Below are 17,799 nucleotides of genomic sequence, written 5' to 3' on the forward strand. Positions count from 1 at the left end.
AATAATGTTCTTAATTTGTCTTGGTGTGTAGATGCAAAACTATTGAAAAGGCTTTGACGGTTTCAGTACAAAACAACTTGTCAATTACCTTAAGCTAGGGAAAACCCGCACAGTCATGGGGAGAACGACAAACTCTGTACAGACAGCAACCATAGTCAGGATTGAAACCCGGGTCTCTGGTTCTGTGAGGCAGCAACTCTACTGCTGTGGCACCGTGCTGCTGCTGATCTGCATCAGCTGAAAAAGGCAAAGGCCATTATAACTTAGTTATTTTGATGCCTGCAAGCTGAATTTGACTTGTGCACTATGTTCCCTTGGACATAAACCTCCCCATTGCTGTGCTCCTTCATGTACATTGTTGGAGTGGCACAATGCACAACAGCCATTCGGGATATCATAGTATCTAAGGGGTATGGGGAGAAGGCAGGCACAGGTTACTGATTGTGGATGATCAGCCAAGATCGCAATGAATGGGGGTGCTGGCTCAAAGGGCCAAATGGCCTCCTCCTGCATCTATTTTTTATGTTTCTATCTCACCACTTCAATAGTAGAAAAGATGACTTACCTTCCAGCAAAGTCTACTAACCACAAGGAACAAAAATACGGAATTCCTCAATGATGCAGTTCCCACAGACTCGACCCTTTGCTACTGATCACCTCCATGTTGAAAGCCAGGTGTAAGTTTGTGTATGTCTAGACCACAAACTTATTTATTATGTTCACAGTTTCTTCTCCCAATGGCTGGGTCTTTGATGCATAAGGAGTCATGTGGCCATCAAAACAAAATTCAGCTGTTTGCAAGTTGTCTTTTTTTTTTGAACAGCAGAAACAGGAACAGTAATGAACCCCACAATCCACATCTTTGTGCTACTTACCTGCTCTTGTACCTCGCCTTCACCTTTTATTCACATTTTCCAAGATTCCTGTGCTGTTCAAAAACCTCTCACTCAGTCGTGACGATATTTAATAGCTAAGCACTCTCTGTCCTCTGGACTGAAGAATTCCAGAAGATTCCCAACTCCCACTAAAGGGGGATTTGTGTTATGCATTGTTTGGTTGCTCTGCCCCCTGAATGGTCATTTACATTGTGTGTATTACAAAAAGCTGGAGTAACTCAGTGGGTCAGGCAACATCTCAGGAGAGAAGGCCATTGTGTATCACTGAACTCAATGGGTGAATGAGACAAGCATGAACATTTTCTCATTTCAAACGTGCATTTTGTACCTAGATATTTTAACAGTTCACACATACTACATGAAGTTACTGCACAAGCTTTGAGTCGCTTCACTGGCTTGCATTTTGCAAATGGATTTCATAAAGCATGCAGTCCCTTGGTTTTGTTTATCAAAAAAGTGCATAAATCGGAATTTATATAAGAACAGAATGATGGAAATACTCAAGTCAGACAGTATCAGTGGAAATAGAAACGAAGTTAGTGTACTGACAGGAGTCTTTAACATGAAACAATAATCATGGTTCTGTAAATGTTGCCTGACCTGACAAGTGTTCACAGAATTTCAATTTTATTTCTTGGTTCTGTGTACCCTGTGTCCACATTCAGTGAATTTCTTGTTCAAGCACTTAACTTTCACATAGTGAACAGAAAATCTAAGTGCATTTTTAATCTGGGGTATATCAAGATAGTAATTTTAAATATCAATATTCATTGACTATAGGCAATGATGAGAGGTTTCTGTTAACATATGGTATATAACATATGTTGCTATTCCTTTGCAGCATTCCCCTGGTTTGGGAACCTCAAAATTGTACAAAAATACATTTATCCATCCCACAATCCCGGCAGGGAACTCTGCTCGAATGGAACCCGAGTTAACCAATACTCTACCACATCATGAAACTGTTTCTCTGCCACAGTCTGATGACACACCTTTTTTTTGCATTCTGCACGGATTTAAAACCCAATCTTAATTTATCTAGTATTATCTGTTGCCGTACAATTTAATCCTTGACCTCTAACCTCAACAATAATAAATTAAAGTGACTGCAGAACACTGGTGTTGCAAAGACTGTCTACTTTCACAGCATAATTGATTGCAATCCAGTTTATAGCATACTAGGATCATGACATTAAGCACCATGGAAACATTATAAACTTGTAATTATAATATTGTGTTTGGTGGGGGGAGGGAGGTTGGCAAATGGAAAGATTACACTCTTCCGATTCAAAGGCTGCAATGCATTTTCATTTGGAACTGAAGTGAGGTGGTGCACTACAGTCGCCTACGCAAAAATTGTTTCTGTTGGTTCAGACTTTGGTGATATTTTAGTTTTGAATAATGAGTGGCGGTGTTGTGTCCTCCAATCCACATAAACCACCTATTCAAAGCCGTGCTCTCTGTACCTATCCCAGCCAAGTCCTGTTCACTTATCACTTTCTCCCTGCTGTCTTGCATTTAACTCACAATGCCTGAACATTTGCAAATTGAAACTCCCTTGTGCTTAACCTCCTTGATGCACTCAATCCTTTCACAATCTGTTATCTCCCCACCTTTACTTTAACCCGTAAAAATAATAATAATTAAAAGACGGTTGTGCAGCGGTAGAGTTGCCACTTTACAGCGCCAGAGACCGGGGTTCGATCCTGACTATGGGTGCTTGTTTGTACGGAGTTGAATGTTCTCCCTGTGACCTACATGGATTTTCTCCTAGAACTTCTGTTTCCTCCCACATTCCAAAGACGGACAAGTTTGTAGGTTAATTTGCCTTTTTTTTTTTTTTTTTTTAATGTAAAAATTGTCCCTCGTGTTAATATGCAGGGATCGCTGGTCGGAGCGGACTCAGTGGACCAAAGGGCCTGTTTCCTCGTTATATCACTAAACTAAACTAAACCACTTTCCTCCACACGTGCAATCAATTTATTCAAGTAACTCTGACCTTTTCTGCATCTCCTCAATGATGACAATAGCCTTGTCTTCAGCTACCTAAATTGCAAACTATTGGATACCCATCCCACATTCCTGTATGAATCCCCCCTCAAGCCTTTGGTCACCATTGGTAATATTTCTGGTTTTGTCTTTGATTTTGTGTGAATACCCAGAATAAAACAGTTTGAAGGTTACTATATTTGAAAATGCCATGTGAACCACTGTAAAGCATGTTTTGTACTATGTGCAGTCAGCAGTACAGTAATGGACTCTGTTCTTGCTTGCTCAAGACTCAACTCATTAGCAAATAAACACTAAATCAGAGTGAAGTCATAGCAATTACAGTTCAGGTACTGATATGAGTGGAAATTATAGAGCATTTTAGATTAGTGAATTCAAAGTGTCACATAATGTCAAAACTGAAGGCAAATTGTTATTATTGTTATCCTGGTACCAGTTCATCCACGTAGTGACAGATATTCATACTGTTCCGCAAACAGACTTGAAGTATCAATGATATCAAATGATATCAAGTATCAAGTATCAATCAGTCTGAAGAAGGGTCTCGACCCGAAACGTCACCCATTCCTCCTCTCCCGAGATGCTGCCTGACCTGCTGAGTTACTCCAGCATTTTGTGAATAAATTGAAGTATCAATGGTTCTGATAAAATGTACACAAGGCAATTTCTGACTTGTCATTTCTAGATGATCTTCTGAACTAGTTGTTGTTCTTAAAGACCAAAAATCGTGAACATAAACTTGAAGAAGCTATTAATTTGTAGGAAAAGCAGACACTGCTTCACGGTCACCGTGGCGCAGCGGTAGAGTTGCTGCCTTACAGCGAATGCAGCGCCGGAGACTCAGGTTCGATCCTGACTATGGGCGCTGTCTGTACAGAGTCAATCTCGACTACGGTTCTGTCTGTATGGAGTTTGTATGTTCTCCCTTTGACTTGCGTGGGTTTTCTCCGAGATTGTCGGTTTCCTTCCACACTCCAAAGACGTACAGGTTTGTAGGTTAATTGGCTTGGTAAATGTAAAAATTGTCCCTGGTGGGTGTAGGATGGTGTTAGTGTGCGGGGATCGCTGGGCGGCACGGACCCGGTGGGCCTATTTCTGCACTGTATCTCTAAATCTAAAAAAAAACAGAATGTGTGGGGAGGGTGGGGTTGTGAGAGAACAGTGCTGAAGCTGTGAAATACAGAACACAGCATTTGCTGGAAAGATCAAATCAATGAAAACGATGGAAATTTTTCATCAGCAAATTCACAGCAAATCAAATAGCATCTGTAGAGAGAGAAAAATTAACGTAAAAGTTCAGGTTGATGACTTTGCATTGAAACTGGTTAGTCCTGATGTAGTCTGGAAAGGCTGGTTATTTGAGTAAGTTGAATGCAGCTTTAAGTCATACATGTGTAGCCCTTGGAATACAGTAATTTCAGGATACCAGCGTGTCACACATGACCATTTTCGATTTGCATAGTCATCAAGGGAAATGGACAGATAACATTTCGGGTTGGGACCCTTTGACAGACTGATGGAGTGGGGGAAGAAAGTTGGAAAAGAGTTGGGGTGGGCAAAGCCTGGTGCATGATAACTGGATATGGTTGAAGATTGATTTACAGAAGGGTGGAGTCAAAGGTTAGAGGTGAAAATGAGTCAAAAGGGTGTTGGATTGCAAAGAAGAGGAGGAATGAAATGTAAAGCCCGAGGCAGGGATATTGGGGGGTGGGCATATGAAAGAAGGGCAGATAAAAAAAAAAGAAATGGGGGAATTGGAGAGGGTTGGGAAATGAGTATCAGGAGGAGGGGAAAGGTACAGGGTGAAGGGTTGGTGGGGGAAATGTGTGTGTATCGAGGAGGAGGGTGTGTGGGATGGGTGTGGGAAAAGAAGGCAGAGTAGGGAGTTATTACTTGAAATTGGAGTCTTTGTTGTGTGTACTGTTGAGTGGTAACCTACCCAAGCAGAACATGAGGTGTAGTTTCTCCAGTTAGCATCCAGGAGGACCAGCAGGCGTTGGCAGACAGCGCGCAAGTGTTCAACAAAAGTGCTCTTTCCCCCTACTCTATTGGTCTCGAGAAGGTTTCCAACCGAAAACACCGTCTCTCTTTCCCTCCGCAGATACTGTCTGACCCGCTGAGATTCTCTCGTAGTTTGTATTTTGCTCAAGATTTCGGCCTCTGCAGTCTCTTGTATCTCCATGTTAAATTTATCTGTCTACTGGTGCAGCCTGGTCCGATAGGCATTTCCAGCACACTCTCATTTCGCATTTCCAACAACTGCTCAGTACCTTAGAGTTCCAAATTTGTTTTTTTCTCTCTCTCCTCCTTTCTCTTTCATCTCCCTGTCAGCAAATGGCAAATACCAAGCTTTCATCACTTTCTCCGTTGTATTTTTTTCTCACACTCAATGTTCGTAAGAAGCTGATTAGGCCAACTGTAGTCATTTTGTCTTTAATATTTGTTTTCATGTATGGTAATAAGCCTTGTGCCTTACTCTTGGTAACTTTACTGAGCAGAATTATAAAGCTGCCAAAGTTTTACCCTCTGTCGCGTCTCATTAATGGAGTCATAAAATTGAACGAAAGGGATGGTAGAAATTCAATTTCATGTTGTTGATCATTATCAAGCAGTAATCCTGCATCACTTTTCCAGAGAATCTAATGAGTTTTATTTATTTCAGATTGGTAATCTGCAGTTACACAAACTGGATGAACTGGACTGCCTGGTCAATGGCCTTTTGCACATTGACTCTCTCAGTTTTAATGGCCAGGCAGAATGTTACTACTTTGAAAATGCCTCTGATCCTGAGAAATGCCAGAAGATGCCTTTCAACCTTGATGACCCCTACCCTTTGCTCGTGGTGAACATTGGTTCAGGAGTCAACATATTAGCTGTGTACTCAAAGGACCATTACAAAAGAGTAACTGGAACAAGGTAAGATGTTAAAAGTAATGAGAACTCTGTTTTAAACTGATAAAACTTGTCATTTGACATCATCAGTGTGCATGTATTTAGGTGTAAGTGCATTTGATTAGAGTCTGTCCACCAAACCTGCCATATGAAGCCGGCAACGTGAGGCTCTGCCTCGCATTGCTGCAATCACAAACTGGTCTCAAACTGTGGTCTTTGCACAATGTCTCGCTCCAAGCTTGGAAGTGGAGAAAATCAGTGTGGCTTAAGGACGAATGAGCCCAATGTGAGCCAACTAGTATTAGATGTGAGGAAGAGGGCCATTTACTTTCAAATACTCTGTTTACTCATTCTAAAATACCCCGTCTTGCATCAGATATTAATACTTTTGTTGCTTTTGTTTTAGTTTAGGAGGTGGAACCTTCCTGGGCCTCTGCTGTTTGCTTACAGGTTGTGAGACTTTCGATGAAGCTCTTGAAATGGCCTCAAAAGGCGACAGCACTATGGCTGACAAACTAGTACGGGACATCTACGGAGGGGACTATGAACGATTTGGTTTGCCAGGATGGGCAGTAGCTTCCAGGTAGGAAGTGATACATGTGATAGGCTAATGGTTATTTGTAATTTTGTAATTTGTAGGCATAATTGTAAATGATTTTAAATTATGGCGAGTCTGGAGGCTCGTTCTTTGTTGAAGAAGTTTATTGCGACAGCAATATTCGATTACAAAGTTTACATAACGAGATTACAGACAACCATTAAAACTAACTGTTCTCTTCGAAGGAGTCTCTCAACTGACTCTTTTGGGCGCCAAAACCACACGTGACGACGCTGTCCAATCAGCGGTCTCACTCCCTGGACCAATCCTTACGGTTGCACCCACACATGACCTTGCTGGCCAATCTGAGGGTTCGACATCTAGGACCACTCTCTATGGTCGCTACATGACCCCCCCCCCAGAACCCGAGGTACGGAACCTAGCAGGGAGCCGGATTTCGCGACCAGAACGAGTAAGGAGAGGGGCAGCCGGAACCACAGGAGCGGGGGGTCCTGGACCGGTTGGAACTGCAGGAGCGGGGGGTCCTGGACCGGGTGGAACTGCAGGAGGACGGCCTCGCCGAGGCGGTTGACCGACCAGGACAGGGCTGTCCGGATCCAAGTGCGCAGGTTTAAGCCGGGACACCGAGACGAGCTCACTCCTAAGGTGAAGGTGACCATTCCTTTACGCAAAACCCGGAACGGCCCTTCATAGACCCTCTGCAACGGGGAACGATGGGCATCTCTACGCAGAAATACAAACTCACAGTCCTTCAAGGCAGGCGGTTCGTGCACCATGAGACACCCATGACGCGAAGTCGGAACCGGAGCCAGGTAACCCACGTGTGCCCGGAGTGAAGCTAACACCGACGGAACTGACGGCAGCTGACCAGAGGACTCCGGCAGCAAATCTCCGGGTACTCGAAGTGGCGAGCCATATACTAGTTCCGCGGACAACGCACCGAGATCCTGCTTAGGAGCGGTCCGGATGCCCTAAAGGACCCAGGGAAGTTGGTCTACCCAGTCCGGGCCCTCCAGCCTCACACTGAGGGACGCCTTGAGTTGTCGGTGGAACCTCTCCACGAGCCCATGAGCCTGAGGGTGGTACGCCGTGGTGTGTTGCAACCGAGAGCCGAACAGCTCTGCTAGCGTGGCCCAGAGGGTAGAGGTGAACTGTGGCCCCCTGTCGGTGGTGATAACAGACGGGACCCCGAAACGGGCCACCCAATGGAGGGCCAGGGCCCTGGCACAAGAGGCAGCGGAGGTATCTGACAATGGGAAAGCCTCCGGCCACCGGGTGAACCGATCCACTACCGTGAGTAGATGGGTGTAGCCCCGGGAGGAAGCTAAAGGTCCAACTAAATCCACGTGAATATGGAAAGAGCGGACCGCTGGGACCGCAAACTCTTGTACTGGTGGCTGGACATGGCGTTGGACTTTAGCGGTCTGGCAGGGAACGCAGGAACGGGCCCAAGCAACTACCTGCTTTCGCAGGCCATGCCACACAAACCGAGCGGCTACTAAGGCAGAGGTGGAGCAGATGGACGGGTGCGCCAGCCCGTGAATGGCATCCAATACCCAGCGCTGAAGGGAGGGTGGCACCACCGGCCAAGGACGGGGGAGGGAAACATCACACCAGACTTTTGTACCTGCAGGCCACCTGAGCCAACTTCAACCCTGAAGTGGCGGACTGGTATGCCGTGGCGGTGCCCGCCAGGAGCTGTGCATCCGCAAGCTCCTGGGGATCCACCTCGCAGTCCACCGCTGAAATGGGGGAAACAGCGGGCTGTGACAGGGCGTCAGCAACGGCATTAAGCTTACCCGCGACATGACGGACATCGGTGGTAAACTCAGAGGTGGCAGTCAGGTGCCGCTGCTGGCGGGCCGACCATGGGTCGGACAATTTGGAAAAAGCAAAAGTTAACGGTTTATGGTCCGTAAAGGCCACAAACGGGCGGCCTTCTAGGAAATACCTAAAGTGACGGACAGCTAAGTAGAGAGCCAGAAGCTCTCGGTCAAAGGCGCTATATTTCAGCTCAGCCGAACTCAGTTGACGGCTGAAAAACGCCAAGGGCTGCCAAAGGCCACCGACCTGCTGTTCCAAAACCCCTCCCACCACCACGTCAGATGCATCAACCGTCAGGGCCGTGGGAGCGGAGGGACTCGGATGGACCAGCATGGTGGCGTCTGCCAAAGCCGCCTTAGCTGCTGCAAAGGCCAACTCCGCGGCCGAGGACCATACCAACTCTACAGGTTTACCCGCGAGGCACTGGAAGAGCGGGCGCATGACCCGTGCTGCTGCCGGGACGAACCTATGGTAGTTCACCATGCCCACGAACTCTTGCAGACCCTTCACTGTGGTGGGCCGCGGGAATGCACGGATAGCCTCCACCTTCTCGGGCAAAGGGGTGGCGCCGGCAGGGGTGATTCTCTGCCCTAAGAAATCGAGAGAAGGGAGGCCAAATTGACACTTGGAGGGTTGGATGATGAGCCCGTGGTCTTGGAGCCGCTGGAATACAGTCCGCAAGTGGGCCAGGTGTTCCTGCTCCGAGGGGCTGGCGACCAGGATATCATCTAAATAAATGAACACAAAAGGCAAATCTCGACCAACACGGTCCATGAGTCGCTGGAAGACCTGTGCCGCGTTCTTTAAACCGAAAGGCATACGCAACCATTCGAACAACCCGAACGGAGTGATCGTGGCAGTTTTTGGTATGTCTTCCGGACGCACAGGGATCTGGTGGTAGCCCCGCACCAATCGATCTTGGAGAACACCACGGCACCTTCCAGCCCAGACGAGAAATCCTGGAGGTGCGGTATGGGTTAGCGGTCTGCCATGGTGACGGCTTTGAGGCGCCGGTAATCGCCGCATGGTCTCCACCCCCCAGATGCTTTGGAGACCATATGCAACGGCGAGGCCCAAGGGCTGTCAGACTGACGGACAATGCCCATTTCCTCCATCTTCCTGAATTCTGCCCGCGCCACCACCAGCTTGTCGGGCGGTAACCTCCGGGCCCGAGCGAAAACGGGGGGGCCCTCGGTGCGGATGTGGTGGACCACGCCGTGCCTGGCCGAAGGAGCGTCGAAGCGTTGGACGAGCAGCTCTGGAAACTCCGCCAGGACCTCAGCATACGGGTCGGGGGCCGCGACGATGGCCTGGACAGTTGGGCTGGGCGGGGTGGCGGCCGGCGGAGCGGCGGGCTCATCGCTGCTGACGGATGGTCGAAGGTCGTTACCGCGGATATCGGGGACTAGTGAAAAGGCCCAGAGGAAATCTGCGCCTAGGATCGCCTGGTTGACGTCCGCGATAATGAATGGCCATTCGTACGTGCGGATGCCTAAAGCCAGGGACATTGTCCGCGTACCATACGTGCGGATGGGGCTGCCGTTAACCGCGATGAGGGTAGGACATGTCTTACCCGATCTGGTCTCGAGGCCGGTCGGCGGTACGATACTGACTATGGCTCCTGTGTCAACCAAAAATTCTGTGTCCGTGAATCGGTCTCGGACGTAGAGGCGTCGGTTCTGGCCAATCGCAACTGCCTCTATGTAAGATCGGCCGAGGCATTTCCCGAGAAGGTACAAGGTGAGCGGCAGTTGCGGGATTCTCCACCCCATCGTAGATGGTAATAGCACCAGCCGCACTTGTGCGGATCCTTTTGGCGGGCTTTTGGAGAATTGGCGGGAGACTCGGCGCCATCTTTATGTCGCAGTGGCGCGGCCGCTGATGTCCAGACCTTGTTGATTGAACTGCTTCTTTTTGATTTGGACGCCATGAGCGCATCGGCTTTTTCTGCATATGCCACGGGGTCCTTAAAAGAACAATCCGTGAGCATCAGTTTGACATCTTTGGGAAGCTTCTCTCGGAATGCCTGCTCGAACATGAGGCAATCCGTGTGTTCACCTGCTAGCGCTAACATTTCAGCCATGAGAACGGACGGCAGCCGATCTCCGAGATCCGGTAGGTGCATAAGCCTCTTAGCTCGGTCATGCCTACTGAATCCGAAGGTTCGTAATAACAGTGCCTTCATGGCCTCGTACTTGTCTTCTGCGGGATGGTTGACGATGAACCGCATCACCCGTGTGGTCGTCTCCGGCGGTAGAGCGCTGACGAGGTAGTAGTATTTTGTCGCGTCTGCCGAGATGTTTCTTAAGTGAAACTGGGCTTCGGTATGGACAAACCAAGATTGTGGTTGATGTGCCCAAAACGACGGAAGGTGAACGCTGACCGCGCTTAGCTCCGGTGCGCCGGGCATAGAAGCAAAAAACGAGGCGTCTTGTTCACTCATGGTAGGTGATCGGCTGGATCACGTCGGGGTCACCAATATGGCAAGTCTAGAGGCTCGTTCTTTGTTGAAGAAGTTTATTGCGACAGCAATATTCGATCACAATGTTTACATAACGAGATTACAGACAACCATTAAAACTAACTGTTCTCTTTGAAGGAGTCTCTCAACTGACTCTTTTGGGCGCCAAAACCACACGCGACGACGCTGTCCAATCAGCGGTCTCACTCCCTGGACCAATCCTTACGGTCGCACCCACACGTGACCTTGCTGGCCAATCTGAGGGTTCGACATCTAGGACCACTCTCTATGGTCGCTACAAAATAGTCTTTTAATCACCCATAAGTAGTTTAACCAACATTTTATGCAGGTTTGCATTACTTGAACAACAAATAACACTTCATTCTGAAATTAGAGAGTGCTCTACAGAATATAATTATTTTAGTAAATAGAAAAAGCTAAAAATGCACACAAGGCTTGTGAGCAAACAGTTGGCTGGGAGTTTTGCCTATAATGTCAGCCTAGCGTTGTTATTTGAATTTTTGGGGGTTTTTTTGCAACTTTTTACTTTTAGTTGCCATTTTTTTGTCCTTCTGTCTTTTCCTTTTGAATTACCTGACTGTTTCTAATACAAGTAGTGTATATAGTATTTGAAAAGCTGCCATTGCATCTGTTGCAGGGGGAAACACAAGACCAGGAATGGCAAATGCAATAATATTTATTGAATCAGTTTTAATTAAAGTGGAAATTCAAAATCAATGTGAAGGGTACATATTTTGCACTGCAGCTTAAATATGTTTAAGTATAAATTCCCATATTTTATCAAATAGTTTAATGAATATTGCACCAGAGTGTTGAATGTTTACAGTGTGGAACTTGGCCATTCAACCTTGTGTCTGTGCAGGGTGTCCAATCCTTTCCAACTCTTCACAACCTTTATAGGTTCAGTATTTCATGCATGGAGTTCTGGTTGTCCCATTACAGGAAGGATGTAGAGACTTTGGAAAAGGTGCAGAGGTTTATCAGAATGATGCCTGGATTAGGGGTTATTAGCTACAGGGAGCGGTAGGACAGGCTTGGATGGTTTTCTCTGGAACACCAGAGGTTGCAAGAAGACCTGAGAGTCATAGATGGGGTAGACAGTCAACCATTCCCGCAGGATGAAAAAATCAAATACTACAGGCCATAGCTTTAAGGTGAGCGAGGCAAAGTTTAAAAGGGATGTGTGGGGCAAGTTTTTTATGCAGATGGTGGTGAGTGCCTGGGACATGCTGCTAAGGGTGGTGGTTGAATCAGATATGATAATGGCATTTAAGAGACTTTGGGTTGGCATATAGATATGCAGGGAATGGAAGGATATGGATTATGTTTCAGTTGGGCAGAGAAGAGTTGGGTTCAGCACAGACATTGTGGGCCAAAGGGTGTGTTCTTGTCCTATACTTATCTATGCTCAACCTGGTGCTTTTTTTAATGCATTGAATGTTCGTGCCTCTACCATGCTTTCAAATAATGAATTTGAGATGTTCTTTTAAATTTAAAAAAATCTTGTTTATCACTTAATCCTCCTACCAATTGCTTTAAAACTATGCGCTCTCTAGTGAGGGAAGCTGATCCATCCCATTATCATAATATCCATCAGTTTGTTAGTTACAAACAGCAACTGCGGTAGATATGAAAGTGAGATGATAATGGCAACAGTTTGTCCAGAGGAGAACGTGTTTAGTTTTGCCTTGTGAAGTAAGTCAGTCACTGTTGTTTTTGATTTCTTGTGATTATATCGATGGATTGTGTAGATTAAGTAAGGTGCTATCTGAAATATATCATATAAAAAACAGCAAAAAGGCATAAAAATATGTTGAGTTTCTTCTTGGGCATTGGAGCTGCATAAAGCTGTACTTTTGAATCGGTTTTGAAATTCGAGAGCTGGTCTCCATCCTTTTTTGCCTTTTCCATTTTAATTATTCATTAATAATCACCACCGCAATACCTACCTATGACAGTCAAGGCCACCATTAGGCTAAGCTGTAACAATCCCCACAGTTCACCAGTACTGCTTATAATGTTTTTTCAGAATAGCATTTGTATAACGATCACTCTGGTTTTCTACCTGCGGGTACCCAGCAGCTTCAGAATTTATCTAGTTTTTGGCGTAAAAACAAAATAACAGTCTGCTCACTTTGTTTAGTTGCTGTATGTTTCTGGTATGTACATGTGTAGTAGATGCCTCAAAAGTATTCACAATGAAGATGGATGGGGTTTGGGTGTTGAGGAAGATTCGCTTTGTTTAATATTATTTTAGTAAATTCTAAATAAATCATGTTGGTTATAAGTGGGCGTTTCTTTTGTTTATTCCCTTGCAGCTTTGGCAACATGATTTGCAGGGAGAAGCGTGATTTAGTTAGCAAAGAAGACCTAGCAAGAGCTACCTTGGTCACCATCACAAACAACATAGGATCCATAGCTCGTATGTGTGCACTGAATGAGGTAGAGTGGCATGGTCCCCTTTCTTTTGTAGTTTTGGCGTATTGTGTATTTCCTGGAAGTCCTCTGAAAGGCAGAATATACCATAATTGAGCCTGAGTATATCCACTGAATCATAGTGGAATGATGCATCAGGAGTTTGTGAGGGAAAGTTCAGTATTGGTTGAGTCATTGCCATGGACGGATGTAGAGGTTTGTGAGCTGTGAGACAGCTGCTCTATTTAGCTACACCAATGTGTCGACCGGTGGTAGTGAATGGTTCATTACAAGAACAAAAGTGAGGAACAGCTGAGAACCTTTCATTAATGTGAAGGCCTAGAGATTTCAATCTTTTTATCACCTCTACTTTTAGTGATTGGAGCAGAAACGAGCTGGGTTAAACCACAATTTTCTTGGGAAAACTACTGTTCTGTTTAAATACAGAAATTAAATTTCCATACCAAAGTTCTAAATTGCTTTATTTTTAAACTACAGGGTTACTTTGGAGCAGTCGGGGCTCTGCTTGGACTTCTGAATTCCACTTAGAACTTGAGTATTCTACATCATGGAAATGGAAGAAATGTGTACAGCTGCATAATGTTTAGGGAATGGGAAACAAATGCATTCATCCAGTGATTAAAAACCTGTTAAAAATCTGTGACAAAGATGAGCCACACTACAGGCTGGTTTGTATTACTGAAGTATTCTTTCTACTTGAATTGTGAAAAATCTTACTGTTTTAATTGGGTCCAGTGTATTTAACTGCAGTTAGTTCTCGTTGCAATGTTCCAAAATACTTTCTTCTATTGCCTCATCAACTGAAATTATTTGGGGTTGTTAATCTAATTTTGGATTACTGTTAGCTCATTTAAATAGTCTCCATGGTACCCTTAAGCCTCTGCGAATCAAAGCTGCTTTTGCAATTTTGATACTATGTATTAGCTGTTGATTACAGAAACATTTTAGAAGGGAGGCTACATTTAGGTGTTCAAAATTGAGGATTATAAGGGAGGAAGAGGAAGCTATTTTACTTAGAGGATGGTAGTCTTGACAGGGTAAACGAAGAAAATTATTTAAAATCCAGTATTTGATGGAGCAAGGGATCTAGGGCAATCCAACTAACTGGATACAGAATTGGCTTTGTGGAAGGAAGCAGAGGGTTATAGTGGAAGGGTGTTTCTTTTTGGACTGGAGGCCTGTGGTGTGCATCAGGAATCAATGCTGGGCCCATTGCTGCTTGGGGTTTATATTAATGACTTGGATGAGTATGTACAAGACATGATTAGTAAATTTGTAGTTGACACTAAAGTGTGTGATATCACAGATAGTAAATATGGTCATTAAAAGTTAAAGTAAGCTCTTGATCAACTGGGAAAATGTGTTGAGGAATGGCTAATGCAGTTTAATGTAGAAAAGTCTGAGGTGTTGAGTTTTGGGAAGTCAAACTTCACAAAGTGCTGGACCAACTCAGCAGGTTAGGCAGCATCTCTGAAGAACATGGATAGACGATATTTTGGGTCAGGACCCTTCAGATTGATGGGGGGGGGGGGGCAAAGCTGGAAGAAAGAAGGGGCAGGTCATAGGTTGATATAGGTGAGGAGGGTTTTTTGATGTGCAGATGGCTGGACAAAGGTCAGAAATGAAAAGACAAGGTGTGAGTAAAAGGACTTAAGAGTTGTAAATTGTGAAGCATGGGGAAAGAATGTAGGTGGGAAGGGGGGAGGGGGGAAAGAAAGGGGAGGGTTTAAGCAGGGGAAGAAGGGAGGGGGGGATGGGACATCTAAAGTACTTCATAGTACTTATCTAAAGGGGAGGGTTTATATAGGAGAGGAGGGGGGGGGACTTATCTAAAATTGGAGAATTTAATGTTCATTCCGTTAGGTTGTGAGGTACCCAAGCGGAATATAAAGTGTTCCTCCAGTTTGTGTGTTGCCAATGGTAGGGCTGCAAGTAATCCAGATTGGGACTATGGTTCTGGAAATGATATTAAACCACTAATGTGCAGCGGTGATCTGGCAGACATATTAAAACGCGGTAGGTCTAGGAAATAGCACCACCCCAGCCGAAGTGGACCAGGTTCTCAAATTGTAGAATTGCCACATTGGGTCTGCACCAAGTTGCAAATGAACCAACATGAGAGATAAACCTACTTGGCTTCACCATTCCCATTTTACCTGTGACAGATGTAGTTGTCCATGATAGTATGAGTAGGAGTATACATTCCGTGATAAGACAAATCCTGTCTTCACACCAAAGATATCAATATTCAAGAGTAAAATTGAAACGGATCTGAAGACTCAAAAGCAGAAAAGTACATTGTGACAATATGTAACTTCATGGACTGGATCCTGTTTCACCCATCACTGCTATCAATCCTGTTTCGTTAAGTGCATAAGATCATGTCAGGAGTGTTAGGTCTTACCTAGAATTTTCCATTACAGGGTCTATGCACAAAGAAATGTGTATAAACCATTCAATAGAACCCAATGCTTTGAGCTAAGATACTAATGATTTTTTACGGGAAGGCCCATTATAAACAAAATCATTGATATGCCACGCAATGGTAAATTATAATTGGAATCTAGGGAAGAATTTATAGACCGACATTTTGTAAGTACATCGACAATAAATTAACAAGCAATAAAAGTGAAAACTACAAGCTTGGAAAAGGACTCAATAAAAACAATTAGGTAGACAAAAATAATCCACAAAATAAATTTATTACTGATTATAAAAGAGGCATACCACAGCCATATTAGACCATACAATAGAAACAGCCCAACTCTACCTTCTCAAGCTGGTCCCATTGCCTGCATGTGACCCTCTAAACTTTCCTATCCATGAACCTCTCAAAATGCCTTTGAAAAAATTATAATTGTATTTGCCTATAGTACTTTGTCTGGCAGCTCATTTTATATATAACTGCCATCTTCTGTGTGAAAACATACCCCTCAGGTCCCCTTTAAATCTTTCCCCTCTCACTTAAATCTATACCCTCTAGTTTTAGTCCTGGCCCTACTCCATTGTCAGAGTGAGGCCCAGCGCAAATTGGAGGAACAGCACCTCATATTTCGCTTGGGTAATTTACACCCTAGAGGTATGAACATTGACTTCTCTAACTTCACCCTTGCTTTCCCTCTCTATCCCCTCCCCCTTCCCAGTTCTCCCACTGGTCTTACTGTCTCCAACTACATTCTATCTCTGTCACGCCCCCTCCCCTGACATCAGTCTGAAGAAGGGTCTCGATCCGAAACATCACCCATTCCTTCTCTCCCAAGATGCTGCATGATCCGCTGTGTTACTCCAGCATTTTGTGTCTACCCTCTAGTTTTAGACTACCCTGAAAGAAGGTCAGTGACCATCTATCTCATTTATGCAACCTCGTGATTTTGTAAACGTTTGTAAGCTAACCCCTGGAACCTCCTTCACTCCAAGGGTAACATTCCCAGCCTCTCCAATCTATCCGCATAACACATGCTCTCCAATCGCAACAACATCCGTGAATATTTTCTGCATCCACTCTCACATAGTCATCCTTCCAATAGCACGGTGACTAGAGCTACACGTAATTTTCCAGGTGTGATCCCAACATTCTGGTGCAGCTGGAATATGATGTCTGAGCTCCTGTACTTAGAACTCTATTGAAGGCAAGCATGTCATATGCCTTCTTCACGACCTTGTTTACTTGTACTGTCATTTTCAGGCAACTTTTTGGTTTTTAGTTTCAGAGATACAGCGTTGAAATAAGCCCTTCAGCCGACCGGGCACACTGAACAGCGATCACCCATACATTGCTTCTATCCTACACTTAGGGAAAATACAGAAGCCAATTAACCTACATTTGGAATGATGGAAAAAAGCCACATGGTCACAAGAAAAACATACAAAATCCTTACAGGTAGCACCCATAGTCAGGATCGAACCCAGGTCTCTGGCACTGTAGGGCAGCAACTCTACCCCTGCGCCACTTTGCTGCCCAATGTATTTGACCCAAAGATCTCTCTGTTCGACAACACTCTCCGTGGCCCTGTAATTTATCTCATAGAAACATAGAAAATAGGCATAGGAGGAGACCATTCGGCCCTTTGAGCCAGCACCACCATTCATTGTGATCATGGCTGATCATCCACAATCAGTAACCTGTGCCCAAATTCTCCCCATATCCCTTAATTCCACTATCCCCCCAGAGCTCTATCGAACTCTCAAATTCATCCAGTGATTTGGCCTCCACTGCCCTCTGGCAGAGAATTCCACAAATTCACAACTCCATGGTTTAACCTCCCAAAATGCATCACTTTGCACTTGCGTGAGTTAAATTCCATCAGCCATTCCTTTGCCCCCTATCCCAGTTGATCTAGATCCTGTTACAACTTTAGACAACCTTCACTGTCCATCGTAGAACCATTTTGGTTATTATCCGCAAACTCCAACATCGTTCTACCTACATTCCTTTCCCAATCGTTAATGTATATAACAGACAACCAAGGGACCCCGAGGCCCAGGCACTGATTCTCCTGCCCCTTTACCCAACAATTCCCCTGGTACAGACCTCAATCTGCAATCCAAATCCTCACTATGTCCCTCCCCAAACTGCTAAACATCCACCATCTCAGACAATCTCATCACCACATTGTTCCATGATGTGTTTCCCTAGCAACAAACAGATGTTTTTACATCTCTACACAGCCTCAATGTTTCTTGTGTTCTCTCAATCTTCC

General features: G+C 45.0%; 1 protein-coding gene across 1 annotated transcript; it reads left to right on the forward strand.

The window, feature by feature from the left end:
- The first annotated feature begins 5,475 nt into the window (after positions 1–5,475).
- Positions 5,476–13,939, forward strand: LOC144600106 (pantothenate kinase 3-like). The gene is made up of 4 exons (XM_078411524.1): positions 5,476–5,822; positions 6,205–6,381; positions 12,982–13,105; positions 13,577–13,939. The coding sequence occupies exons 1-4, from the start codon at positions 5,476–5,478 to the stop codon at positions 13,625–13,627; spliced, it is 699 nt and encodes a 232-aa protein (XP_078267650.1). The 3' UTR covers positions 13,628–13,939.
- Positions 13,940–17,799: the final 3,860 nt, after the last annotated feature.

Source organism: Rhinoraja longicauda, chromosome 14 (genome assembly GCF_053455715.1).
Source record: "Rhinoraja longicauda isolate Sanriku21f chromosome 14, sRhiLon1.1, whole genome shotgun sequence".
Taxonomy (NCBI): domain Eukaryota; kingdom Metazoa; phylum Chordata; class Chondrichthyes; order Rajiformes; family Arhynchobatidae; genus Rhinoraja; species Rhinoraja longicauda.

What these genes read in the sequence shown, in the direction of transcription:
- LOC144600106 (XM_078411524.1), top strand. Translation starts at nt 5,476, where the DNA reads ATGGTAGAAATTCAATTTCATGTTGTTGATCATTATCAAGCAGTAATC. An exon ending in AAAAGAGTAACTGGAACAAG is followed by an intron (nt 5,823 to 6,204) that starts GTAAGATGTTAA and finishes CTTTTGTTTTAG; the next exon opens with TTTAGGAGGTGGAACCTTCC. An exon ending in GGATGGGCAGTAGCTTCCAG is followed by an intron (nt 6,382 to 12,981) that starts GTAGGAAGTGAT and finishes ATTCCCTTGCAG; the next exon opens with CTTTGGCAACATGATTTGCA.